This window comes from Ictalurus furcatus, chromosome 21, assembly GCF_023375685.1.
Source record: "Ictalurus furcatus strain D&B chromosome 21, Billie_1.0, whole genome shotgun sequence".
NCBI lineage: Eukaryota > Metazoa > Chordata > Actinopteri > Siluriformes > Ictaluridae > Ictalurus > Ictalurus furcatus.
In genome coordinates, this window is record NC_071275.1 from 15,031,257 (window position 1) to 15,057,864 (window position 26,608).

General features: G+C 39.8%; 2 protein-coding genes across 5 annotated transcripts in view; both read right to left on the reverse strand.

The window, feature by feature from the left end:
* Positions 1-3,741, reverse strand: part of srpk1b (SRSF protein kinase 1b) — a 41,012-nt gene extending 37,271 nt beyond the window's left edge. For 2 of the 3 annotated variants that reach the window (XM_053653415.1, XM_053653412.1), the window contains exons 1-2: positions 2,761-3,741; positions 1,650-1,704 (exon numbers count right to left, since the gene is read on the reverse strand). In XM_053653415.1, the coding sequence (XP_053509390.1) occupies positions 1,650-1,704; positions 2,761-2,773 (68 nt within the window). In that variant the 5' untranslated portion in view covers positions 2,774-3,741. Of the gene's footprint in view, positions 1-1,649; positions 1,705-1,814; positions 1,881-2,760 lie in introns of those variants that run through there. The other variant, XM_053653414.1, reaches the window with a different exon arrangement.
* Positions 3,742-4,084: 343 nt separating this feature from the next.
* Positions 4,085-26,608, reverse strand: part of mapk14b (mitogen-activated protein kinase 14b) — a 29,220-nt gene continuing 6,696 nt past the window's right edge. Inside the window, exons 3-12 of one of the 2 annotated variants that reach the window (XM_053653417.1) lie at positions 24,248-24,306; positions 18,477-18,588; positions 14,777-14,806; positions 14,386-14,433; positions 14,084-14,198; positions 13,869-13,940; positions 11,410-11,489; positions 9,586-9,664; positions 9,291-9,464; positions 4,085-6,298 (exon numbers count right to left, since the gene is read on the reverse strand). In XM_053653417.1, the coding sequence (XP_053509392.1) occupies positions 6,231-6,298; positions 9,291-9,464; positions 9,586-9,664; positions 11,410-11,489; positions 13,869-13,940; positions 14,084-14,198; positions 14,386-14,433; positions 14,777-14,806; positions 18,477-18,588; positions 24,248-24,306 (837 nt within the window). In that variant the 3' untranslated portion in view covers positions 4,085-6,230. Of the gene's footprint in view, positions 6,299-9,290; positions 9,465-9,585; positions 9,665-11,409; positions 11,490-12,153; positions 12,234-13,868; positions 13,941-14,083; positions 14,199-14,385; positions 14,434-14,776; positions 14,807-18,476; positions 18,589-24,247; positions 24,307-26,608 lie in introns of both variants that reach the window. The other variant, XM_053653416.1, reaches the window with a different exon arrangement.

A 26,608-nucleotide genomic window follows, 5' to 3' on the forward strand; every position in this document is an offset into this window, starting at 1 on the left:
TCTAATTAAAACACTATAATCAAAAGTAAACACAAGTACAATAATATGTCTAAAGGCAGCGAGTAACAGAAGCCACAAGGTGCAGTGAAAGGGAGTTTTTATTATTCATTTAGGACTGGAGTTTAATTGGGTGCTTTTTGTGCATCCATAAAAAATAATGCATAAATACTATAGATTTTATATATATATAAAATGTATTTTATAGTATTTATGCATTATGTTTACGGATGCATAAAAAGCACCCAATTAAACTACAGTCTTAAATTAATAATATATATTCTGGTGTGTGTGTGTGTGTGTGTGTGTGTGTAGGGTTCTTTTCCGTTTTGGACAAACAGTTGTGTAAAGTTTTAGTCTGAAGTTTATATTTGTAACATTCAGTTTGTGGATTTTATTTTAAATAAACAAAAAAATGGTACTGAAAGCTTTCCCCGCCCCATCCGATTAATCCACAAAAAATAATCGGCCAACTAATCGATTATGAAAATAATCGTTAGTTGCAGCTCTACACTGAACTGATGGAAGCAACACCAGAGCGAGTATCCACTCTCGTCACACCTTGCAAAAAGATATCGGTGTATCCCGGGCACGAGTGTCTCCTCAGACAGAGTGTTCCCTACCACAGGGGGTATAATCTCAGCACAGGGGAGTGCACTTAGCCCAGAACATGTTGATCAAATTCTGCTCCTGGACAAAAATCTAAACACAAAGTAGGCCTGCTATTGTATTGTATACTTGTTGGAGAGTTTGTTCAGTGTTCACTTCAGACGGGCCTAAAGTTACTCAACACCCTGGTGCCTCCCAACGCTCAGATGGGCTTGTCAAAGACCTAACCCAGTATGACTCAATAACACTGCACACCTGCACTTTACAAAACTCGACACCAGACACTTTCTATTATGCAACTCATTTCTACTGGCAATATAGCTGCAATTCTTATTGCTTCTACACTATACAATAGTTTACAGCCCATGTCCTGTGTATTTATTGTCCTGCCCTGTGTATTTATTGTCCTACACTCGTCTCACACTTCTTTATGCTGTCTTGCATGTTGTAGTCTTCTGTGTTGCAACATGATCCTGGAGAAACAACTTTTTTTTTTCCTTCAGATGTATACAAGCTATATAAATGAATGACAATAATAATAATTAAAAAACACTATAAAACAAAACAAAAAAGGTGACAGCTCTACAGTGGCCGAGTCAAAGTCCAGATCTGAATCCCAGCGAGAATCTGCAGCACTGTCTGAAAACTGCAGTCAACAAACAACCTCCAACCAACCTGAAGAACCTGCAGCAAAATCTACACGGACGAATGGGCGAAAACCACTCCCAAAAAGTGTGCCCTGGAAACTGGTAGGAAGTCACTGGAACAGATTTAAAGCTCTTATTGCAGCAAAAGCTGGTTCTACCAAGTATAAAAGGGTTGAATACTTAGTTTTCAGGGGTTCCCCCCCCCCTCAAATAATGACTGCTGACTTTAAAAATGTCATTTCAGGATATGCTGATTTGCAATAAATGTAAAAAAATAAAATACTTTTTAAGTGTCATTTGTAATCCAGACGAATCTGATACTGATAACTTTTAAGGGGGTGAATACTTTTGCCATGCACAGCACTTCCCCCCTTTGAGTTTAAGTTTTCAACTTACCTTTTACCAGGCTTTTTCGGCTTGGTTCTTTTCTTCCTCGCTTGGAGTGCAAGCACTATTGTGACATGAATAATAACAAGCAAAAAAAACCCACAATATTATAACAAACAACAACAACAATAACAATAATAATGCCCGTATTTCTGTTCGCGGAGTTTAACTCACTTCTCAGGCAAATTTCAAGAGCTAATATCAAGTTGCTAGCAAGTGTACAACTGCTAATAATCTGACCTGGATCCCAAATCCCTCCACGCGCCCTACATAGGTGCACTACCTAGGGTTTAAAATAATGCCCTTGTCAGTTTATGTAGCGCCCTGAATGTCTAGTAGGGAGACATTTGCGACACGTCCTTGGATATGGAAGTGGAATTGTTAACTTCTTGTTCTTTTTTTCTTCCACACTTAAACCTGACGAACTACGTTAATGTTTAGTAATGAAACACACGCCAGGAGTTAATTCAGACTGCACATATTGGTGTCCTTTAAAAAAAATAAAACCCAGCGAGTGTATTTATTATTTTCATGAGAGCTGAATTACCCGCCTGAAAACTTTAACCTCAGGCAGTCTAAGATAGCATTACTAGCTAGCAATGCTACGAGTGAAAATATCCACTATGTAGCAGAGTTTCTTTCGGTTTAAGGTTTATTTCGGTTAATAAAGATAGTTATATATAGCCTAGCTAACAAAGTGGTAGCGAAGGAGTATACAAATAGTAAAATAGCATTAAAATGCAGCGGATATTTGGTTATAATTATTAAAACTGCGCAAGGTGTTTAATGTAAACTATAAACAGTGGATATTTACATGAAGCCTAACAGACTGTAGTGTTCAGTATTATTATTTAACACTCGTGTGACTTGTTTACTGTTACCAAGTTAGCACTTTAGCTCTCATTACACTGAGAGTGCGTGTGTGTGGGACTAAGCAGTAACATGAGGCTTTTGTTCAGGAATCACAGTGAACAGTTGTACTTCTTGGTTTTTTTTTTTGTTTGTTTGTTTATTTGTTTTTTTTCTTTCTAATATCACAGGTACAGCTAACATTTTCCTAACACACCTCAGTATGTGATTATGTTCAGGAATGTAAACTGCAGTGATATTATAAGCTCACCTTTCCGCTCCATGCTGTAGTACCGGCTCTGTCGCGTAGTCCTGACACACACAAAACCCCCTTCTGATTAGTCACACAAAGTACCCTTTCTGTCCCCTTTAGCCAAAACTTTCATGTTTAATTTTTTATTTTTTTAAATAGAGAATATAAATACATGCAATATTATAAACTATTTATCATCATAACAACATATTTATATTTATATTTATATTTATATTTATATATATAATAGCAACATTAAGCATATGATTGCTTCAGTACTTTTTTATCTACTCGATGTGACGGTATGATAAGGATCCGGATAATATTTTCGGGCTTTTACCACCATCTGGTGGTCCAAAGTGGTAGCGCAGTTTACCTCAGTCCCCACAAGTTAAGGTTGTTTTGAGTTGTTTTGTTGGTCAAAGAATTATCAGCAGGGTTGTTAGATTTTTTTAAAAAAACAATGTAAAGTTGGAGAAGTTGTTTTTTAAAATTATTATTATTGAAGCTTCAATATATGCTCATCATCCACTTTATTAAGAACCCAGCGTGGTTTTATCCCGTTTTGTGCATGCAGAGATGCTTTTCTGCTCACCACGGTTGTAAAAAGGGACCATTTTAAGGTTTCCTAGCAGCTTCAACCAATCTGGTTATTTTCCTCTGACAAAGCATTTCCATGCACAGAACTCTCGGTCGCTCAATGTTTTTAGCTTTTCACACCATTCTGTGTAAACTCTAGAGACTGCTGGGGGTGAAAATCCCAGGAGATCCGCAGTTTATGAAATACTCAAACCAACCTGTCTGGTACCAACACCCATGCCACGATCAAAGTCACGGAGAAATTTTTTCTTCATTCTGACGTTTGATGTGAACATTAACTGAAGCTCTTGTTTTGTATCTGGATGATTTTTTAAATTTTCTTTATGCATTGCACTGCTGCCATATGACTGGCATATGCATATATATGATTGTTAACTATCATGTTTTCTTTTTTGATTATTAAGCTTAGACAATGTGTGGCTGTTACCATAGAAATGAGTGCATTAATATAAACCTGTGATTTGTCTTGCAGCTGGAACAACTGCCAGAGCTGCTGTTATAGAAAAATAATAAAACACCTTCTGACCAATCAGAGTTGAGAATTCAACAGCTCTGGGGAATTATAATAAACATTTAAATGACCACCAGGAGGCAATGTTTATTTGAGAAACAACACCACTGCAGTAAACAAGACTGATGCAAGAGGAAGCAGAGAGTTCCTCATGAACAATAAGAAGACAAAAGTGTATTTCATTCAAGCATGTCCAGACATCTGTGGCGAAACAGTAAATCAAGGACAGTGTTGAAAAATAGTAATAATTGCCTTTATTGTAACTACCAGTGGTTTACAGGTTGTGAGCTGCTTGCACTGATGAATTAGCCAAGTGGTACAAAAGGACCCAAGTGTCTTTCCTTTTGTACTACAGACAGACCACATGAAAACAACTACATTTATGGATAACTTGATGTATGACTGTCCATTTCTGTGATTTTTAATGAACTACTGTAAACATACAAATACAAAAACAGCCTTACATTTCCTCACGCATTGCGAAATCATGCTCAAAACAGAATATTGCAGAATGTAATTAATAATATACACCATGGAAAACACACTCAAAATAATCTTAACAAATATTACTAATATAATAAGTTAGATGCTGGCACGGTTTACTGTGTTCAAAAAAAAAAAAAAAAAAGAAAGAAAGAAAGAAAGAAAGAAAAGTCTGCGTCCCAAACCCCATTAACTGGAATATCAAAATAGTATGCCACTTGCATGTATGCAGGTACGTGTGTCTTATCCTATTTAGTGGAGTAGTACAGGGTTTGGGATGTACCCACATTCTCGGAGTTGGTCTTCTGTGCTAAAATGGGATCACACTCAGATTTTGGCTCAGATTGACACGGTCTCGAGCAGCACCTCGAAACCTGTTCAAAAAAACACCGGCAAATGAGAATCATCAGGTTTGTGAGAAAAAGGCACCCTGATGGAGGATTATAACGTTACCGGACACCTGGAGTGACGATCATACTGGAGCAATCCGCTATGACTCCCTTAACACTCGACACAGTGTGATTCATCCATTTGACTGACTGAGCAGTGTTATGTTTAAATGCAACATTTTGAAAGAAAAAAAAAGGCTATAAATAATAAGATACAGCACAAAAAAAAGAGGCCAAAGGGCCAGGATGTATATAAGACAGGCGCTCAGGTGTACATTTCATCTAAAGATGGCGCAAGAAACAAATACATGACGCGTTTCAAATTTCTGGTGAATTTTCATATTTATAAATAGCAAAATCCCATGAACAAGCCACAGGCCGTGTATGAGAAGGAAGTCAGACATTCTTTTGCTTATCTGGCACTACTTAAGATATATTTGCTACAATTTGGAAGAACAAAACGTATGGCAGTTGCATGGTGTTTCCCAAAAAACCCTAGACGCTCCACATTTTTGTTCCCATCCAGCTCAAAATGTGCCTGAATCAATCAATCAATCAAGTGCACTAAACACATGGAATGGTTGTGCCTAGAGCTGGAAAGGAGCAAAAACATCAATCACCTGGAATCCGCAGGGATTCCTATGCCGGATAAACTTTGGGGTTAAGAGATAAAGGGAGAGCGCTGATACACAGGCATGAACTCATCCTGCATAACATATGATCTATTTTACATTCACTGTCTGATTCAATTCGTGATTCCTTCTCCTTCAGCCGATGGAGCTCCTTAAAACTAATGCTCCTGCTGCAAAATCTCGTTTATTTACAAGCGTAATGTTTTATTTACAGCTCTAAAAACACTAACGGGTTGCGTTTAAGAAGGCCTCACGGCCATTATTACTGTAGCGGCTCAAAGCAGGGACCGTACTTTTTGCAAATAAACTACAGGCCAAAAAGTTTGATAGTAGTAGACAGATATGATTGCTATTTTATTTCCCCCAAACACCCTCCCCTTCAAAATTAAATAATATTCTTTCTCATGAAAATTCTACTATCATTTTAAAAATGACATTTAAAAAGTGAAAATGGATAGAAAGAGACGACCAACAACAGCAACAGAGAAAAAAAAATATTACTCAGTAATACTCTACATTCTCAGTGTCCATAGTGGAGAGGGGTGTGTACGTGTTTTTGCGTTTTCCTCCACCTGTAAATAGTCTCTGATAATAGCGAATCCAGTACAGAATGAAGGCACAGGCACCTTAAAGGAGCAATGTAACCAAACTCTGCTAATGCCCCTAAACCACTAAGGGAACCCAGTGGCCCCCAATCAGCACAGTCCTATTTGCATGATGCTAATTCAAGGCCTCAGCTCCCATTCATGATGAGCATTAACAGTTTTTGGTCAGACTGTTCCTTTAATGTCACGCTGTGTGTTTGTGTGTGTTCCTGTTGAAATATAGTTATGAGGCAGCTTCTGTCGCTCCAGGAGGTAAGTAAGGACAGACTCATGACTCCATCTCATCTCCATCAAACACGGGGGGCTCAAAGCTCAGGACTTCCTCATACGTCAGCCCTGAGGACAGAGAAACATCACTCCTTTAAATCCTAAGGGAATTTCGCTGTTACACTCTAACCACAACTGTACGTATGAAAGCATTTAATTTCAGGTCTATAATGTAATGTTCAGTATATCGAACATTACATACACGGGAACTTTTAATATCTATACGACTACAACTTTAACACCCATCAACTACTTCTACTGTATAATACATGACCGATCAGGAAATATTTGTTATAAAAAAAAAGTTATCCAACACCCATGTGAAAAACTAATTGCCCCCTTAAACTTAGAATCTGGTTGTGGCACCTTTAGCAGCAATAACTGCAACCAAACGCTTCTGATAACTGGAGATCAGTCTTTCACTTACTTCTAGGACTAGGATTTACTCCTATGTTTTGGATCATTGTCTTGCTGCATAATCCAGTTGCACTTTAGTTTCAACATACGGACTGAAGACCGGACATTCTCCTTTGGGATTTTCTGGTACGGAGTAGAATTCATGTTTCCCTCAATTATTGCAAGTTGCCCAGGCCCTGAAGCAGCGAAGCATCCCCACAACATCACACTTCCACCACCATGCTTGACCCAAGTAGTATGATGTTTTTGTGGAATTCTGTGTTTGGTTTACGCCAGATGTAATGGGACCCCTGTCTTCCAAACAGTTCTCCGTCTTCCAACTCATCAATCCACGGAACATTCTCCCAAAAGGTTTGAGGATCATAAAGGTGTTTTTTACAAAATTCAGACAAGACTTAATGTTCTTCTGGGTTAGCAGTGGTTTTCACCTAACAACTCTTCCATGGATGCCAATTTTGCCCAGTGTCTTTCTTTTTTCAGAGTCATGAACCTTTTTTGATGCAAGAGAGGCCTTTGATGTTGTCCAAGGCTCTTTGTGACTTGCTAATTGAGTAGTTGCTGTGCTCTTGGAGGAATTTTGGAAGGTCAGACAGTTCTGGGAAGGTTCACTACTGTGCCAAGTTTTTCTATTTGGAGATAAGTGCTCTCACTGTGGTCCTTTGGACCCTTTTTTTTAACCCATCCCAGACTGATGTATTTCAATCACCACCTTTCTCATCATTTCAGGAATTTCTTTCAATTTTGGCATAGTGTGTTACTGGGTAAGACCTTTTAACCAGCTTCAGGCTGTTGAAAAAGTTCTATTTAAGTGTTGATTTGATTGAACAGGGTTTGCAGTAATCAGGTTGCGTCTAGTCCAGCTGAACCCCATTATGAATGCAGTTTCATAGATTTGGGGAATTAGTAACTATGGGGGCAAATACATTTTCACACAGACCCAGTTGGTATTGGATTACTTTTTTGCTTCAATAAATAACATTATCATTCAAAAACTGTATTTTGTGTTTACTCAGGTTGCCTTTGTTTTATCTTAGATTTTGTTTTGATTTCTGAAACAATCGAGTATGAGATATTCACAAAAACAGAAGAAATCAGGACTTTTTCACAGCAATGTGTATATTGGTGGAGTATTCCTTTAAGGTCTTTAATGCCAAGAACAATCCTCCTAGTGTTAGTAAATTTAAGTCATTTTATACATATTCCAGCTGTTTCTACCAAAGAGTTATATGACATTTACCGTGAACTTTCTTTTTTATTATCTGAAGATGTAAGCAGACAATATGATCTATAGCAAAAACCATTATAGTGGGTTGTACGGTTGTCATTGTCACACAAAGTATGTTACTAAGACCTGTTCATCATCTTAAGCCCGGTTCACACTGCACAGACAGACGCAGACCAAGGCCAACAGACATGTTCGTCGGGTTTTGTTGGATCGGTGTGTTAACCCTGTTGGCGTTTGTTAGCGTACGTCTGCGTTAGTTTTGACCGACTGAACAAGTTAAATCCGTGTCTGTCGTGTAGTTTTAAAATCTGAGCAGTGTGGAAAGATTTTCCAACAAACAAAGAAGTAATCTGACCTAGGCACGAACCGTTGCCATGACAATGAGGCAAACATCCCTGTGAACTCCTTAGAAACGAAAGCCTGTGTGCTAGATGCTCTTCACACATACTTCTAAGTATACTGTTTCCATTCATTTTGTTCTTGCATATGAGGGCTAGTTGCTTAAAAAAGGTCCGATTAAATATAAAACATTTTGGCTATCTAACATGAGACTAGGCTAGTTTGGTGTCACTAACCAAGGGGAGGCACAACTAAGCTATCACTGTATGGGTTTAGCTGCTACAGTGCCATGCAAAGTACATTATCTGTCCTTATGCTCTGCTCATATCATGTTCACGTAACATGGAACTCATACAGATATTTACACACCCTGTTTACCTGCTCAGCATCAGAGGATGTTAGTGTTTCAGTTTCAACCCCGTATATCAAATTTTTTCCCCCTCACATTGACTGTATGAACTAGTGTTAAGAACAGACTTGATTTTTAGGATATTTTACAGTTTTTTTAAAGCACTGAATGATTAACAGCTTCATATCTTCCTTATTTTATTATCAAAATTTGCTCCAATTAGTAGTCCAATGCTGAGTTTCTGACATATTGTAATGTAAACGTTAAGAGATCAGGTGAAGCAGCTTTTAGCCCTTGAACGCCAAAAATCTGGAACTTTTTACCTACTGAAATTAGACAATTGGCAAATATTCACATTCTTAAAAGGCATTTGAAGGCATATCTTTTTAAGTTACATTTTGATTAATATATTTTGTCTTTAAATAATTTTTTCCAATTTTGTATTTTATTATTATTATTATTATTTTCTTTGTTGAATTCAATTGGTCTTGAGCCGTTAAATATAGTTTTCCTTGTTTTATCTCCTTTTTATGTTTTCATGTGAAACACTTTTATAGTATGAAAGGTGCTATACAAATAAAATGTACTATTATTGCTCCAAGACCTAGTTCTGAAGTTTACAGTTAACAAAACAGCACTAACCTTAAACATCAGTCAGAAATGATTAGAAATCGATTATCGCTGATCAATTACAGATCCAATTCCTATGCCTTATTTGATCATCTGCTTACTTTTCCACTCCTCGATGTCCAGCTCTCGGCTCTCGAAGCTCTGATCGTACGGCTCAGCCTCGGGCTCGTCGTCCGGGTCGTGGTACTGCGCGAAGTACGGGTGGGCCAGTGCCTCTGAGGCCGTGATCCGCGTATCCGTGTCCAAAACCAGCATCTTCTCCAGCAGGTCCACGGCTGAGAGAAAGCACGAACATCACTGTGATTTGGCTTTCAGTTTGCTTTCAGTCTAGCAGGCTGTGCTGAGTTTATATTAAAATTCCAAAGCAAACTTAACAGAAAATAAGAGTTATAATACCTAATGGGTTGGCACCAATGAATACATCTGCGAAATTCCTCTTTGGCATGTGCGCCAAACTATTTATGTAGTTTCTGGCCTGTTGACAGAGACAACAAAAAACAAGAGTTCTCTCAGTGTCTCAGATATTCTCCTAGACTTATAAAAAGGTACCAATGTTTGCTTTAGCTTCGAGCAGGAATCAGCATAATTCCAAACCACAGACGAGTGTCTCCACTGGAAATGATTTCATGTGAAATGTACCTGGAAATTATTTTGGCCTTATTTTTTCCACAGTGCTTCATCACTACTGTTCAGTACACATGAACATTTAATGATTCCCCACTGACGATCAGTCATGCTATGAAGATAAGCAGCATAAACAGTGCGCACTAGTGTTTTACACCCAGTGTTAAAGCTAAGCTTTGGCAAACACTCCGTTGAAAGTCTGGTAGGAACTGGGTCAGAGCCGCATCTCAGACAAAAAGCAGGCAGAAGGCAGGAGAGAGGGGGTTGGGGTGACTACAGGACAACTTTCCACGATAACAAAGGATCAGCACAGCACGCTAACGAACAACGTAGCGTCTCCGTTATGGTCGTGTAGTTCGATGTTGAAAGTAATACCTCACCCAAAATATTAATAGTTTCTGACAATGAATGAAAGTCATCCGTTAGCATTATAACCATGCTGACCAGACTTTTTCAAAAAAAAATTGCTAGCCATAGTAGCATTAATGGGTAAGGTAACCATCCAGGTAATCACTGATTAGAATTATGTTTATATCCCATGCTAAATGGTTGTCTCTTTTTTTTAAAAAATAGCAATAGCATAGCAATTTTGCACAGATTCTTAAACAAATGACTCTCCCGACAATACTAACATCTTGGGGACCAGCTAGCATTAAAGGATGCTAAATAGTCATCTTCACTATAGTTCACAGACACACCGCATGTTTCTAACCCATCTGTCCTCCTAGGCAAATACTTTTTGTTGAATATTTTCCTCAACTTATTTTTAATCAGTTGGTAAATTATTTTCATTTTGCCGTGGTGTGAGCGATGCTAGAGAAGGCTGTCTACCAAAAGTCAGTGATTGGGTAATGAGGGGATTAGTCAGAGAAAACAAAACACTGTCGATCACCCTGAAAATAACCAAACAGTGAAGCATGGTGGCGGTAGCATCGTGTTCAGAGTTACTCTTGGCCACTTGGTTGCTTCTTTTGACTAATTCCCTCTTTACTTTGTGACGGAGATTTGGAGAATGGCCTCCTCTAGGCAGAGATTTTTTGAAAATAATGGATTTAAATGATGCACTGTAAGAGTTTTAGGATTAGGATTTTTAATATCCAAACCCTGAACTTGTTTTCATAGCTCTTTGTTCTCCGTGATGCAGGAACAGGTGTGTTTAATATAAAAAAAATACCTTTTTTCTTGTAAATATTTTTGCTAAACTATTTTTAATTCCCTCACCTTCACTATTATGTCATAATATTATGATTGGCTATTTTGTGTAGTTTCATGATCCCGATTAAATCCATTTCAGTTCCAGGTTGTAACATTACAAAATGTTCAAGGGGGTTATGCAAGCCACTGTACGTGTGCCTTTGATGATGTCTTTGTTTTGTATGAGGGATACACAGGAAAACGCATACTGATTATTAATGCCGTTGGTTTGTACTGTGTATTTTCTGTCAGTCGCTAGAAAAATGTTCCTCACGCTATTGCTGCTTACCTTATGCCAGGACAACTATTTAAATAAAAAAAAAAAAAAAAGGGAACCACTCTGAACTGATTAGATAACGAGCACTGTCATGGCCCTAACAGACAGCGGTGGTTCTTGCTCACCTCGTGGCTGGGCATCCTGCTTATTAGTGAGGCTGGAGGAGTTCCAGTCAGGCGCATTATCTGCTGGAGCTGGTTTATATCTTAGGCACCCAGGTCAAGGGGCTTACAATAGCAATGCAAGTGAGACACTATCCATGGCAAAACACCTTGATGTATGTGTTTGCATGCTTTATGCCAGCTCGGGGAGAAGAGATCCTTTTGCACCATTCTTCGAGCAAGAATGGGATGTTTGTAATGTATTAAAACAAACTATAGGACGTAGTGAAAAAGAACACACCAAGGAAGATTGTGAATGTGACGTTTAACACACCTGCGCACACACACATATATAAAACAATAAAGAGATAGCGAGGATTACAAGATGGTATGTGACACGGACGAGAAACAGTGAAGGATATTGCAGATCAGCACACAGGAACATTAACCTCTTAAGCTCGATTACATTTCCAAACCATAAGGCAGGGTTGTGAGTACAGAATGTGAAACCTCAGACAACAGTGATCCAAGCCCACGTGTGTCAGTATGGCAGCACACTACCTAGCAATTAGATTTCCCAACTAACACACAACAGTGATTCATGCTCAGGAAAATGTGGGGGGGGGGGGGGTGGGTGGAGTGGTGGGCGATGCTGAAAAAGCACTGGGTGAAGCGTGGCTGGCTGGAGTGAAAGCAACACACTGGGAGTGAAACGCCAAGCCGTCAGAGGAAAAGAGGAGTCACACTCAGGCATAACTGAAAACTCACAGACTCCGAAGATATTTTCATCAAGAGCTCGGGCCCTGGAGTTCCGACGAGCAGCATGATAAGCTTCAACTGATCAATATCTTCAAGGAGCAACATAAAGGAAAAAATAAAATGCAGGGATGGCTATGGAAGTGGGTGGGGGAGGGGTTGGAGGGGGGGGGTGGTGTGACTGCGGAAACAAAACTGAATGAAGTGTGCTTCAATAAATTCAAAAATGTATTCTTGGACATTTATTGCAAAATACGAAACGAACAAAGGACCTAACAATGAAGACAAATAAGAATTCATAACAACGACACACAAGCTATACGTCATGGTATAATATTACGATCCATAATCCATAGGATGTTGGTGAGCAAAGCAAGACCAAAACCAACATTATTTTGGTATCGGTGGGTTAATAAAAAAAATAAATAAATTACATGAATGCATGTGTGTGTGTGTGTGTGTGTGTGTGTGTGTGTGTGTGTGTGTGTGTGCATTTGCCAAGTCCCAGATGTGCATAACAAGCAGATGAAGTTTGGAAAACTGTGTGCGTGTAAAACACAACAACAGAAGGAAGAAGTCATTTCAGAACAGCGGTGACGCAAGGCTGTGATCATGTGAAGCACGTGATGTGACTAATATTAGGGCTGAACATCGCAGAATGTCCGATGCAAACAATTCCAGAAGCATTCCTTAAAAAGCAGTGCTCTGATGGAAAATATACGGTTAGCGACGTCTGTTTAAGAGATCGAGAGGAAAAAGGAAGAGAGATAAAGTGATAAACAGTGGTTGAATGATGATGATGATGAAACAGAGTGGATGAATAGACATGCACACAATTCGTCTCCACACTAAGTAAACACATGAAATGCAAACAAATGGTCAAAATGAGGGAGGGGGGAAAAAAAAGAAAAGAAAGAGGATCCCCTTATTTTTGTTATGAACGTTCTGACTGGCCTTACATACAGTATGTCCTGTTTCAAATCCATGGTAACAGCAGGTAATTCATGGAATGAGGCTTAAGTGCATCATCTGTGCACCCGTTTGGAGTACACAGCCACCAATTAGTCGGGTGTAACTAATCTCTTCAATTTATTAACAGTTACATAAACACTGCACACACTCACAGATACATAAATCCAAACACAATGCCCGAAATCTAAAAGGGCATACCTGGGCTCGGGTCCACTAGGAGCATTCTCCTGCATGGTCTCACCTGCATAATATATATTTCTTGTTGGGTGTGTGTTTTTGAATTTGTTCCAAAAGCCAGCTGCATATTATAAGGAGCTTAGTGCTATGAGTTGATACTCCCGGCGTGGCATGTGTGGACTGGTTTCGAGGTAAGCCTGGGAGTGTGTGTACAAAAGTATGATCAAAGTTCACACTGCTGTGAAGAGAAACAGGACCGGTGAGTTATTGCAAGGAATTGTGTTCATTTTTCTTACTGTTCCCTCTGGGCAAAGAGGGAACGACGGAGGGGTTGTGGCAAATTTTAAAGCAGCCCCTTGAGATTCCTCTAAAATGTGTTCTAGAAATGGCATTAACTGCCCTTAGGAAAAGAAATAAATCACAGATCCTGACAGCATTTACATAAGGGGGTGAAACAGAAGCCCTCGTCTGTGCAAGTGAAGTCTTGGCAGCCAAAAGATCAATTAACGCCTCACTAGCAGCTTTTCCTGAAAGTAGGCAGGCTTGAAAAAGGGGGGGGGTGTTTGTGGGAAGGATACGATCAGTGCCAGGAAACAGAGTCCGTCCAGTGAGAAGCTCAGCCATGATGCAGCCCACAGACCAGATGTCCACTGCAACACACCGTAAAGACAAACACAATCAACAATTCCTCAAGACATCTGCTGTATTTTGTCCCACACACACTCAGCCCAGAGTATCAAGAACACTGAGAATACATCATAACTTATTTTTATTTTATAATTTTTTTTTAAACCTGTCATGTTGTAGTGCATCCAGTTGAGCATGATCTCAGGCGCACGATACCATCGCGTGGCCACGTAGCCCGTCATCTCGTCGTCCGTATGTCTCGCCAGGCCAAAGTCCAGGATCTGAGCATAATATGCGAAGGAAGTGAATCAGCTATAAAACGGCATGGACTTATCACCACATTTAATTCGATCTCGTCTTGCCATCTGTTTGCTGCACTATAAACTCAGTGCTGGTCTTTGCAGGTTAGCGGTTGCACAACAAACAATGACAGAGTAAAGCATGCTGAGATGGCACATGCCTACTGACCTTAAGCTCACAGTCTTCATTTACAGCCAGGTTACTGGGCTTCAGGTCCTGCAAGGAAATACAAGAGAAAAACATTACCGATGCCGACTGATGGGGTCTAAACCATGCAGTCATAATCACCATACTTATGGATCATAAAGCCTTGTTTACAGAGTCAGTGATGCCAGAAGCACTTCCCCGACCCAGTGCACCTGGTCGCTGCACGACCAGCAATAAAATCACCACACCGAAATAATGTCAAAAACCAACAAGGCCCCATAGTCTTGAAGTGAATATTACACTGAGAATGCAGCTCTCACAAACAATCAGTGCTTTTAATAATGATCACAAAAGAAGAACAGAAACTCAAAGGGACCAGGAGAAGGGGGGGGGGGGGGGAGTGTTCACTTACTCTGTGGATGATGTCTGCTGAATGAATGTACTAAAAGGAGAAAAAGACAAAAATCTGTGAATTTCTGAGAACATTGGAGTTCAGATGTTGAGGTTCTCTGCTAATTATTGTCAGGTAGTAAGCTCAAATCCCAGCCTTACTTTAACCTCAGATATATGAATCACTTGGAGGTTGTTAGAGAGACGGTGGAAAGAAGGTTAATAATACACTAAAAGTGGACAGGACATAACGCTTTGAAGGCAATTTAGAAATTACACAAAAATCAGCTGTGTTTGCATCAGAATAAATGTGTCCCGACTACACATTATGTTCGCACAGATCACACAGAGCACTAGCAGGAAACTGATTTCTGTTTAGATAGACTAAACAATATCCTGGCACTGGAAATAGCCTTTCATCTACATTCATCATAAACTGAGTGCACTATTGTGCGTCACCGGGGTGGAATTAAAACTCATTTAAAAAGGTACAAACATGGTCCCATAAGGTCTAACTGCATACTCTACACTATACAATACAATAGTTTTCATTTACCAGGCAAAACATAGATACAAACAGCAGTAGTCTAATTAATGACCTTATTCTGAATAAGACAATATTGTGATTAAGGTGTTTACATGAGTCGCTTTTAGAATATTCCTTTCATGTTCCTGTTTTATATGCTACAGAACATAGAGCAGGGGTTCCCAAACTGTTCCAGAGCAAGGCCCCCCAAATGGCATTAACATTTGACTGAGGCCCCCCTTTTGCAAGATGTCTTTAAAACATATTAAAAATACAGACTTCTGAATATATCCCCCTTTTTTATTAATAATTACATCTTACATCTTTACATTAGGAATTGATTGTGTGTGTGTGTGTGTGTGGTTGACAGAGTGAAAAAGAGAAAACATAATAGTGGGAGGGATGGGCTTGGTGGCTCCGAAATAATTGTTGAGGCCCCCTGGTAGCCCTCAAGGGTGACGCGGCCCCCACTTTGAAAACCACTGACATAGAGCAATTGACGGCACACGTCATTACGTCGCCGCACCATGCTGTAAGACGTTCCCTCCAGAATTTCACGTATCAACATACAGTTTGTATTCCTTATGGTACCGGTTTCATTTTTAATTTTACGAAAGCTTCAAGTGCAGTTAATTATTTGTCACGCTGTACGTACAAATAGACGACTGCTTGAAGCCGTGGCCTGTGTCCCCAACCGCGTACTTACCTACTATATAGTAGCCTAAATACATGTATTTCTTCTACTATATAGTGGGCAAGTACGTGGTTTGGGACGCAGCCGTGCTCTCTTGTTTGCTGTCAAACGGTTGAGCACTGCCGTGTGTGTACGTGTCCTGTCGCAAAAGGCGGTGAAATCTCCAACACAACATTAATAGTGTGATTAAGGTGTGTACATGTCTGTAACGCACTTCGATAATTGAAACAGGAATACTCCACATGTCTTCATTCAATTTGTGTTTACTTCGAGTATGACTTAGTCGGATTAAGGTCATCAACAATCAGAGTATTGTCTTAATCGGGTTAATATCGGAATATTGCTGTCCGTGTAAACGTACTGATTGTCAAGCAAGCAGAAGTAGTTTGATGATTTCTCTTCTAATAACACAATATTACAATACGTCAGTGGAAACATAGCCTCAGCAAGTTCTATATTAAGATTTGAGTGAACCTTTGTACTGCAGTGATGCTGTATGAATTAGCCCATGCCCCAGATAAATGCTGGTTTATGGCTGTTCACAGGAAGCTCTTTTTTTTGTTGCACTAGTTAAACTTAAGCTATTCTGCAAGACAATCTTTGGTATGACTATGTATGTATGTATATATAACATAAGGTAAGACGTCATTTAGCCGTATTGGTTACGTCAGAAGTAACCAATACGGCTAAACAATATAGACAAAATAAGAATAGACTATGCTGTACTGAGACAGCAATCTGCCTTGTATTATATCAAAACACACTGAACACATAATGTGACACCGTTGTGTCGCATCATGTGAATGCTATGGTTCACCAAACCACCCACAGAAACATTCAAAGATGGAGCTTGTGGCAAAAAAAATTTAAATAAATAAAAAATAAAATCAGTATAGCCTCAACATCAGCTTTGCTCAGAGCTAGCATGAAACTGCATGTTAACAAGCCCTGGGCTAAACTTGTGGAAAAACTTTTCATTCCTATACAAAGTGTGTCGTAAAGTGTGTCAGTTAACATATTGACACACTTTTACCTTCATATTTCTCAAACAAAATATTTACAGGTCCAGGAAGCTAGATATCCAAAAAGCTTATTACTGGGCAATTAGATAGCAACCTAGCTAGCAAACAAGCTAACATTATGAATCAAAAAATGCTTAGCTTATACTTATTTAGCTGGCTAATTTTCTGAAAATCTTAAGACAATAAGATAATAGATAAGGTAGTTAGCAATGTATGGCTTATATATCTAATGGAGCTAACTTACTCATAATTTTCTAGTTTAAAAACACTAACAGAAAATGAACATTATGACTTTATCTAACACAACATACATAAGAATTAACAATTTATGCTAGCAAACAAGAGTCCAAGGATTCTACCTACTGGCTATGTAAACCAATGAACTTCCTTCTGTCAATATACAGCCATCAGAACAATTAATTAGCAATTTTGCATATAAAGAATGCTGTATCAAAATAGGCAATATGTTAATGTGCATAAAGAACGCAATGAGCAGCTCAACTATCAGAGATTGGTAAACACAGTGCTACATTTTGGTAGCATGGTGTTTAAAGACCTTTTTTGCATGCTAGTTATAGCATGCGAGGCTTTAAAGTAAAATAAACAGAATAAAAATTAAACATTACTTTTGAAAAAGACTATGCAGCAGGGATTAGCAAACCAGATTCTGGAGTTCTATCACCATGCAATTTGAATGTAAGACACATATATAGATGTCTAAATGGAAGGTTAATGCCAATGAAGTGTTTGTACCTCTGTGACCATTAGCTATATTGCAGATAAAACAGCTAACTTGCTGCTTTATCTTATTTCTCCAAATATTTGAACACTACAGTAAATCAGCTCACTTCTCCCTACAATTTCTATGCTAAATGCTGAAGTATTCTCACAGGGCATTATTTGGATTCTTTGGACACTCTGGACACTCAACATCAAAAATGACCTAAAGGCTAATGGAAACTCGGTGAACAAAGTGAAAATGCTTCTGGCAAATTGTTGGAAAATATGAGAACACTTACATGCTTGTATCTCTCTCAGAAGCAGAATACTATTTCAATATTTAATAACAGACACACTTTTACCTTCACAATTCTCCAGCTAAATATTTAGACTACAAGCAAGCTAGATTGAATACATTTAGGAATAAATAAAATGTATTGTTTATACCTTACTACGCTAGCTAGTACATGAACAGAAAATGAACAAACATACTACATGCCAAGAAAGTTTCTAGTTAGCCAAACTAAAGTTAACAATCTAAATAATTTATGGTTTATACATGTCATTGACCTAGTTAGCTTTACGAACAGTTTTCTAGTTGAAGAACGCTGACAGAAAATGAACAAACATGCTAGTTATCGTGGACTTTCTCACTAGCCAAATTATATTATACTGCCTTCTCTTCGGAGTTTAAGATGAATGACTCTTTCAGTACTACTACACTGCACTGCTTATGGCAAATTAGGGAAGAGAAACCGACCTTTAGTCCACGCAAAATCTGATAGATGAGGAACTGGACGTGGTCATCTGTTAGCTTCTGGCATTTGACGATGTTGTTGAGGTCGGCACCCATTAGGTGAGTCACCAAGTACCTGGGATTCAAGAGAAACCACCATGACTCAAAAACAGACCAATGACACATATTAAGATGGGGTTAACAAACTGTTAATAACAGGTGAGAACAGTGACTCAATCAACTCTTTTACAGCCAAATCACTTAATTTCAGGCTTTGGATGAGTGGCTTGCTGGCATGGCGTGTAATAATAATACATTTGACAAAAGTCAGATTCAACATGACTTTGCCCATTCTGAAAAAGTCCCATATGAGAAGATCACATGGCCCATTTTTTCCTGCAGAGTGATCGTAATGTGCCAGGTGTGTTAGATGAAGCAAAACGCTTAACTCAACACGCAGCAATAACGATGAATGTACAGTACATGATTTTAGCCCAGATTTCCCTGTTGCTCATTTTGGGGACTGCTTGTGTAGTGTGAGTGTTTCAGTAATGCAAATTTCTCAGTTTATGAAGTGTCATAGCTCATCCCAGAAAGAAAAAAAAAATCAAAAGAAGTCGTCCCAGATGAAATCAAATTTGATCTGCGGTCATGCGCAGCAGATCTCTGAATCCAGTTCTAATCACTCTATCTATTTGTGTGGGAGAGCGAGAGCAAAATGTAAGCAAAATAACATAATAATCCTTTGATCAGAAATTATTTGGCATGTCATACACACATGGTTGTTAGGAACAGCAAAAAGAAAAACAATCATGACATGATTCCCGTCTACGCGCAGTATAAAAATATACTTTTTCATATTTTTCACTATACCTCCAGTTCTCTTTGCAGAACAGACATTCCTGGCTGTAAGTGTCTCCCAAATCAATTCTTCCTATACCAGTCCCTCCAGGATTTAGCGATTTCGCGATCGCAGAAATGAACACAAAATCAAGCAAATGACCACAGAATTTAAATTTCCCGCCGATTTGGGCCAAGCAATAGCTTCATGTGACATCACCACAACACACATTCAGTCAAAGCCCTCTTCGATTCACGTGTGTTGAACATGAGTACAGCTAAAAGGTCTCATTTATCAACAAACAATTACATGCAATTGCAATTTCATCAATTCTAATAGTTTTCCGCAAAAAAAGCACAAAAGAATTCCGCTAGTTTCATCTCGAATTTTGAAAAAAGACGCAGCAAAATCAAGCGTTTTTTTTTTTTACCCGCAACAATCACCAAAAAAAAAAGAAAATTAGGGAAATCCTGTACGAACTGATATACAGTTTAGTGCATTTCTTCTTTTGTTTATTTCTGTAAAAAACAGTGCAAAAACAAGCACCACAGCTACTTGCACAGGTTGTCTTGACACTTGATAGACAGTTCTCATGTTTATTTTTCTGAGAAAAGTGATCAGGCATGCATTGTCTGGGATTTCACCAGATGACAGATCATGTAGTGTGCAAGCATCATGTGCGATCGCTCGTGTACTGGGCACTACGTCCACAAAACAAGAGAGTTAAAGTGATCAAACTTGTGCTGTTACAGCAATTTGTATAGTGCCCACAAGTTCATTGTAATAATATGCCATTAAACATCATCAGCAACAGACTGGTTCTATGTTCAGAACGCGCCTACAGATGGAGCAAAAGGAGCCAGGACATGGATGTGACTGACACGTAGTAGAGCCCGCTGCCAAAGTTGTGCCAGGAGCGTCATGCTGTGATAAGAATTATAAGAACCAGTACCCGGGTAGTGATACAAACACTGAGCTATAACCTAAACAATTAAGGAATGCTTTCCTGCTCAAAGCTTCGCTGCAAACACACACTGCAACACTGTTTTCCAGTAAGGGGCTGCAGTCCAGCACACTGGTACTTGTACACACAAACACTATGAATGTCTTGCTAAATTAAGCTCTGGACTTATCCCCTTTACCCCTCTTGGAGTATTCTTATCTCTGTCTCCATGGTTTTATGCTCGTGCAAGCCGAAGAGTGTGAAAAGAACTTTCCGACGTAGTTGTTTGCATATGTGCATGCTTGGGCATGTGTGTTCTTTAAGGAGCAATCCTGTGTCCATTCACTGCACAGCCAGCCACGACTCCACAGTATGGCTCTTGTCTCTCATTCTCTGTGTGTGTGTGTGTGTGTGTGTGTGGGCGTGGGTGTGTGGCCATGGTGTCAAATATTCTTCACCCTACTGAACTGAAAGGAGAAAGAGCAAACTGCCCTGGCACCACACTGGTTAGCGGGTCAACTACACAATATATGTTTTATGCGTGTAGAAACAAAACACACAGCTCACAAACAGTACCTTCTTAAATTTTCTGGCATATCCAAAGAAACATCTACAGAACAGAACGTTATCTCTAAAAATAGAAAATGAGCCCAAGTGCACAGAGGAAATTCTCATTAAATTCCCACATAGGAGTTTCCCATAGTCGCTGCCAGGAATTTTCCCACCGTCCCAAAAGACAGCAGCGCTAAGCTTTATGGAGAAATGTGCCTTTTAAAAGGTACGAGGCAAAGCAGTACAGAAGCTAGTCACTTGGGTTTTCTGTCTCGTCCACGTTCCACTAACTAATCCAAATCCAGAACTGTGTGAAGTCGACGTGCGTTTCCCATTGCATTACAACACCCATACACACTGGCGAATTTACCTTGTACTCTCCATTCGGTTTTATTCTAGCCTGTCAGGTTGGAGTGAGCGTGGAAGTTCCTCAACCTCAGCCCCATCACTCCAGTTCATACTTGTTCTCAACAAGAGATGTGCTTTTTTGTGGGAAAACTACTTGAATTACAGAAATTGCAGTTTGCAGTGATGTTTGTTCGTAAATGAGACCTTTTAGCTGTACTCATGTTTGATGAACAATCTTCGGTAATTTTGAACATTTTTATATCTAACCGCTTGCTCATATCCAGTTCTTATGCACATCTACAATCAAGCCCAAGAACCACCAAGCTGCCAATGTTGGGCCATTGAGCAAGGAACTTAACCCTTTCTGTAAAGCTGCTTTGTGACAAAGTCCATTGTATTTTTTTTTGCCATAGAATTTTTATTGGAAAAATTGCATTTTACATAACACCCCATCCAACAACCCCCAGCATACCCGACCCCAACAAAATAATCACAGCCAAAACCAAAAGAAAGGAGGGAAACAAAAAACAACAAACAAACAAACAAACAAACAAACAAATAAATAAAACAGTTAGATGATTAGTATTTACCATGCCATTTTCCCAAAAATGATTCACCCCTGCCTCTGATGTTATATTTGATTTTTTCAAGTTTTAAAAAGAAAATTAAATATTTAAGCCAGACTGATATACAGGGCGGTCGTGGAGAGGTCCAAGACAGCAATAATCGAACCACAACACGAGCTTATGGTTCAGAGGCTGACGCTGAGATTTCCATTGTTAAAAGCACTATACAAATAAAATTGAGTTTCACCGCATTGTCCCTCACACTAGTCATTAATATTCATAAAGCAGACCACCAATTGCTTGCACCAAATGCAATGGCCATTAGCATTCATCAGCTTGCTCCTCAACAAAATAAAGGAGAAACATTTTGCATGTCTTCTTTGAAATTAGTCAAAGCAGCAGCCTGTATAGTCACATTTATAGCACGTCATTGCTGTAATCAGAAGCGGAAATCTGCTGAGTCATTATCTGAGGTCATGAGGTCCTACTGACATGCTCCCTCAATGCCATCTTGAGAGACATGTTCGGTCCTGCGAATAGCAAACATCATAGCAGTTGGACGAGCTATGAAAACAAACTTTATCTAGAAGTTTCGAAGAGTTTTGTGTTTTGGGAACTAATTAAGGGATGTATTTACCCCTGTGCAGCAGTGATGGATCGTTACTGTACTAGTCCTTTTCATTTTTTTACCATCACGGGCACGAACTGCATGTAGGGCGGCATGTCCGTACTCAGTCCGTAAAGGATTTCGGGGAGTTTTTTTGTGCGGAAAACTACTTGAATTGACGAAACTGCAATTGCACAAAATTGTCTTTCGCAGTGATGTTCAACACACGTGAATCGAAGAGGGCTTTGGCTGAATGTGCGTTGTGATGACGTCACATGACGCGTCTTGGCCCAAATCTGCAGAAAATCAGCGTTAAGTTTGAAAAATCGCAAGCCACTGCGAATATTACGGGGTTTCCTTGATTTTGCGTTCACTTCTGCGATCACTAAAATCTTGGAAGGACTGCAAACTGCGTACAAGATGTGAAAATCTGTGATTTGGGTCACTTCTTGTTTTGTCAGCATGTCAGTCAGCGAGTTATACCAATAATTCCCTTGTAGAGGAAGACGTAGAAGAAGCCTGTGATTTTGAATTTTATGTAAATCGGTATGTAAATATGGGGGATGGGGGGGTCCTTAAGACAAACAAAAGAAGTGCCTAGAAACTGAGACAAGCAATGATGATGATGATGATGATGGACAGTGTCCTGGATTCTGAAGCCTTGAGATAACTGCAGCAATGAGCTGCGCTTTCTCCAGCTCTAAAAAGGTACTTTTGGTACCTTGACAAGAATCAGGAAAAGTCTTGTTACTCTACAAGTCATTTATTACCGTCCCATACTTCACTGTCTGGTGAAAAAAATGCTGTCTGTTCACCGGTCTGCCTCTCGGACGCATGATCTCTGTGCTGAATGCTCTGCGCATCGGGTTTAGAGAGAGAGAGAGAGAGAGTGCGAGAGAGAGAGTAAGGTGAGAGAGAGAGAGAGTAAGGTAAGAGAGAGAGAGAGAGGTAATTGCGCAATGCACATTAAAAAAAAATTACGCATAAAAGGGGCGAAAGCCTGTTGCCATAGGAACGGTGTATATTCCCAGAACGTGTGTGCTTTAATCCCTTCAGACGGTCACACTGATCTCACACACACACACACACACACACACACACACACACACACACACACACTACCCCATCTAAACAGCGAAGGGGCCTCTGCGTGCTTATTGTCAACAAGCACATGAAAGTGCTGCTAGTGCATTTTTTCCACAGTTGAGATAAATGTGTGCGTGCGTGTGTGTGTGTGTGTGTGTGTTTGCATGTGTGTGTGCTGGTGTCATAAGCCCCCTGTTGACCATGCATGCAGAGACACACACCCACACTTGCTAAAAAGAGCAACAGCCAATGGGGAAACAATATCCCATCATCTGTCATTTGTCTTCCCAACAAAACGGACCTCCTCTCACCGTTCTGCCTGGTAACCAAGTCCGCCCCCACACAGACACACACACACACACACACACACACTACAATCAACCTGCTTGCACACCGCCTGCTGCCTTGAGGCAGACTCTGCAGCATGCACTAGGCTACTTTGTTAGATCTGTTTCTGAACATTTCCAACACTCAGAGCTCAGAAAGAAGACTGAAACAAAGACCACGTGCACAAGATTGCACGTGGTCTAAAAATGTCGCATACGCCCAGCTAAAGTTAGAGTAGTGTGTGTAACAGTGGTGCCTTTCAGCCTTTTTCATTGTTCCAAAATTGAGCAGTCGAGCACCACATACATGTAAGTGCATATTATGATAAATATCTAAAGGACTGATGATGAACACGCATTGTGTGTGTGTGTGCATGCACGTGTACCCTAGTCATAGTACAGTGCCACAACAGAACTATTATCGTAAACGCACACGTAATACATTAATGAAATGCTTTGTGATTGATGGAGCCGCAGTTTTGCACCAGAGGCTGATGAAAGAAACAATCAAGGGCAATTTACTCACACGTCTGTAAATTCCTCGAGGGTGGTGGCGGGAGTGAACACATCCAACAGGCCAATCACCTGCAAGAAATGTGACATTTAGAGATTCACACTATGCAAATCAAATCGGTCTGCGTGCAGCGTGTGTTTAGGAAGCAGATGCTAGAATAAACAGGTGCACATCAGGAATTTGCATTTAGAAATAAGTGTTGTTGTTTTTTAACTCCTTCAATGCAAGTATTAGCCATCGTGATCTTTCCAGCTCAAAATCGCCCATTATAAAATGTTATATACTGTAAAATCATTTAGAACTTTATTAATCACTTTTTAAAAAAAAAAAAACACTAAAAACTCAACGTTTCAAAAATCAAAGTGCACGACAAACGGAGTTATTGACTCCCAAAAGAAGGAACCGATTCTGAACAGCTGAACCGAGTCGTTAGTGATTGCAGACTTTACTTCCTGTACTAACCTATGTAGGTTTGTAACAAAAAACCCCGCCTCTGGTCTTCATCGGCTGCTTGCGAACAGACAGAGCTGAAAGTCGTTATGGTAGTGGGTGTTTCCTTTTTGAAACATGCTGACAGCAGTAGACCAATCACAACAGACTGGGACATCTGCCCAATCAGAGCAGAGTATGCTCTCTGAAAGGAGGAGTTTAGAACGAATCCTTTAGAACGGATCATTGAACGGGTCGTTTGTAACACTGGGGGGGAGGGAAAGGTAATGCTGCAGTTTAAATTATGAGCACATTAAAGTGTTTTTTGACCTTGGATGCATGTAAATCTATAGTAGGAGACCTTTACAACAAAATTAGTCATGTTTCAAAACCATAATAGGTACGCTTTAAACTGTGTCGTTCTAATCCATTTAGCAGAATTAGCTCCCTTGGACCAGACGCTCTTCATCTTCGTACCCCGAAAACAGGGTGAATCCGTAGCTACTCGGGAGTCCACCCCTTTCGGGATCTCTTCTCTCTACGGAGATGTCAGTTGGTGAACAGCCTCTGAGATCACCCTGGCAACTGCAGCTGTGATACATCGTCACCCCATGAGTCGTCCCAGCTTTTCTGGGCTCGGCGAGATCGGGAACTCCTCTCCATGGCCTCTGTGTGACCGTCTGAAATTACTGAGCTGCTCTATAATGACGACTCTGCTCATGTTACACTGTTCATGTCAAGCTAGAACGATGAGCGGCAATCAGGTCATGAGTGGATTAGTTGCCAGTTGTTACAGCAGTGTTGGGGATGAGAGATTTTTTTTTTTTTTTTTAAGTTGTTGTTGTTTTCACATGTTCAGGGATTTGAAGCGCAGTAAACAAACATCAAAAAGCTGATTCGGACAAAATAAAATAAAAAAAAGGCAGGAAGTGGCATTGAGTAGAAGTGTCTGTAAAGCCTGTGTGTGAGTGTGTGCATGTGTGTATGTGTGTGTATGTGTGTGGAGGCCCACCACAGTGTTTCACCCACGCACTGACACCTACTCTAAAGGGGAAAGGAAAAAAGCTTGTGCGAGCAAACTAAGCAGAGCAGCACTCAGGAAGAGCTTCAATACTCAACACTGGCTGATTGCCTAATTTTATGCATCACAGCTTCTTCTTTTAGTCTCTGTCCTACTTTAACCTACTGCCATTCATGTGTAGTTAATGTCCTTACTCAGACTTCTTAAGGAAAGTCCCAAAAGCCACAATGCACAAAATCCAGGTAGCTTTCATGATAACAGCTAAAATAATAAAAATCACAGTGCTGTTGAATTCTCCATTCTGATTGGTCAGAAGGTGTTCCAGCTCTGACGGTAGTTCCGCGCTTTCAGGAACAGGAACATCTTACACAAGCTCGCCTGTATGACGGATGCTCACGATTAACAAAACATGGGCACTTGTTGATAATATTTTCCTTGCGGAGGTTTATTTAACATTTATGGAAGGAGTCTCCAGTGTTAGCGCATTGTAACTGTCAAGAGGGAAAGCTGTAACTGAACATTTTTCCACCGCAGAAAGCTACGGCAAAAACTTTACGCAATTTTAAAATAAACAAACAAATAAATAAATAAATCTTTGCAGTTATGATTTGTCTCTGTTTTTCCCCGTTAAGCCACAGATCTCTTCGACAACATACAATTTAAAGCAAGTCTCTATGGTGAATAATTATTAAGCAGTATCTAAATGTAATACACACAAACAATCTGCAAAAGTGAGATAGCGATCAATAATGTTGCATAAGAAATGCATGCCATGCAGGAGTCAGGGTTCATGCTCCCTCAAACAGAGGATGTTTGTGTTTAGCTGGTTTTGTGGGTGTGGTAAAACTAAGAAAACACTCGAGTAGTGGTCTAAGCGAGAGCAAAAGACAAGGCTCCATGCAGGCACCGTGACAGAAGCTCAG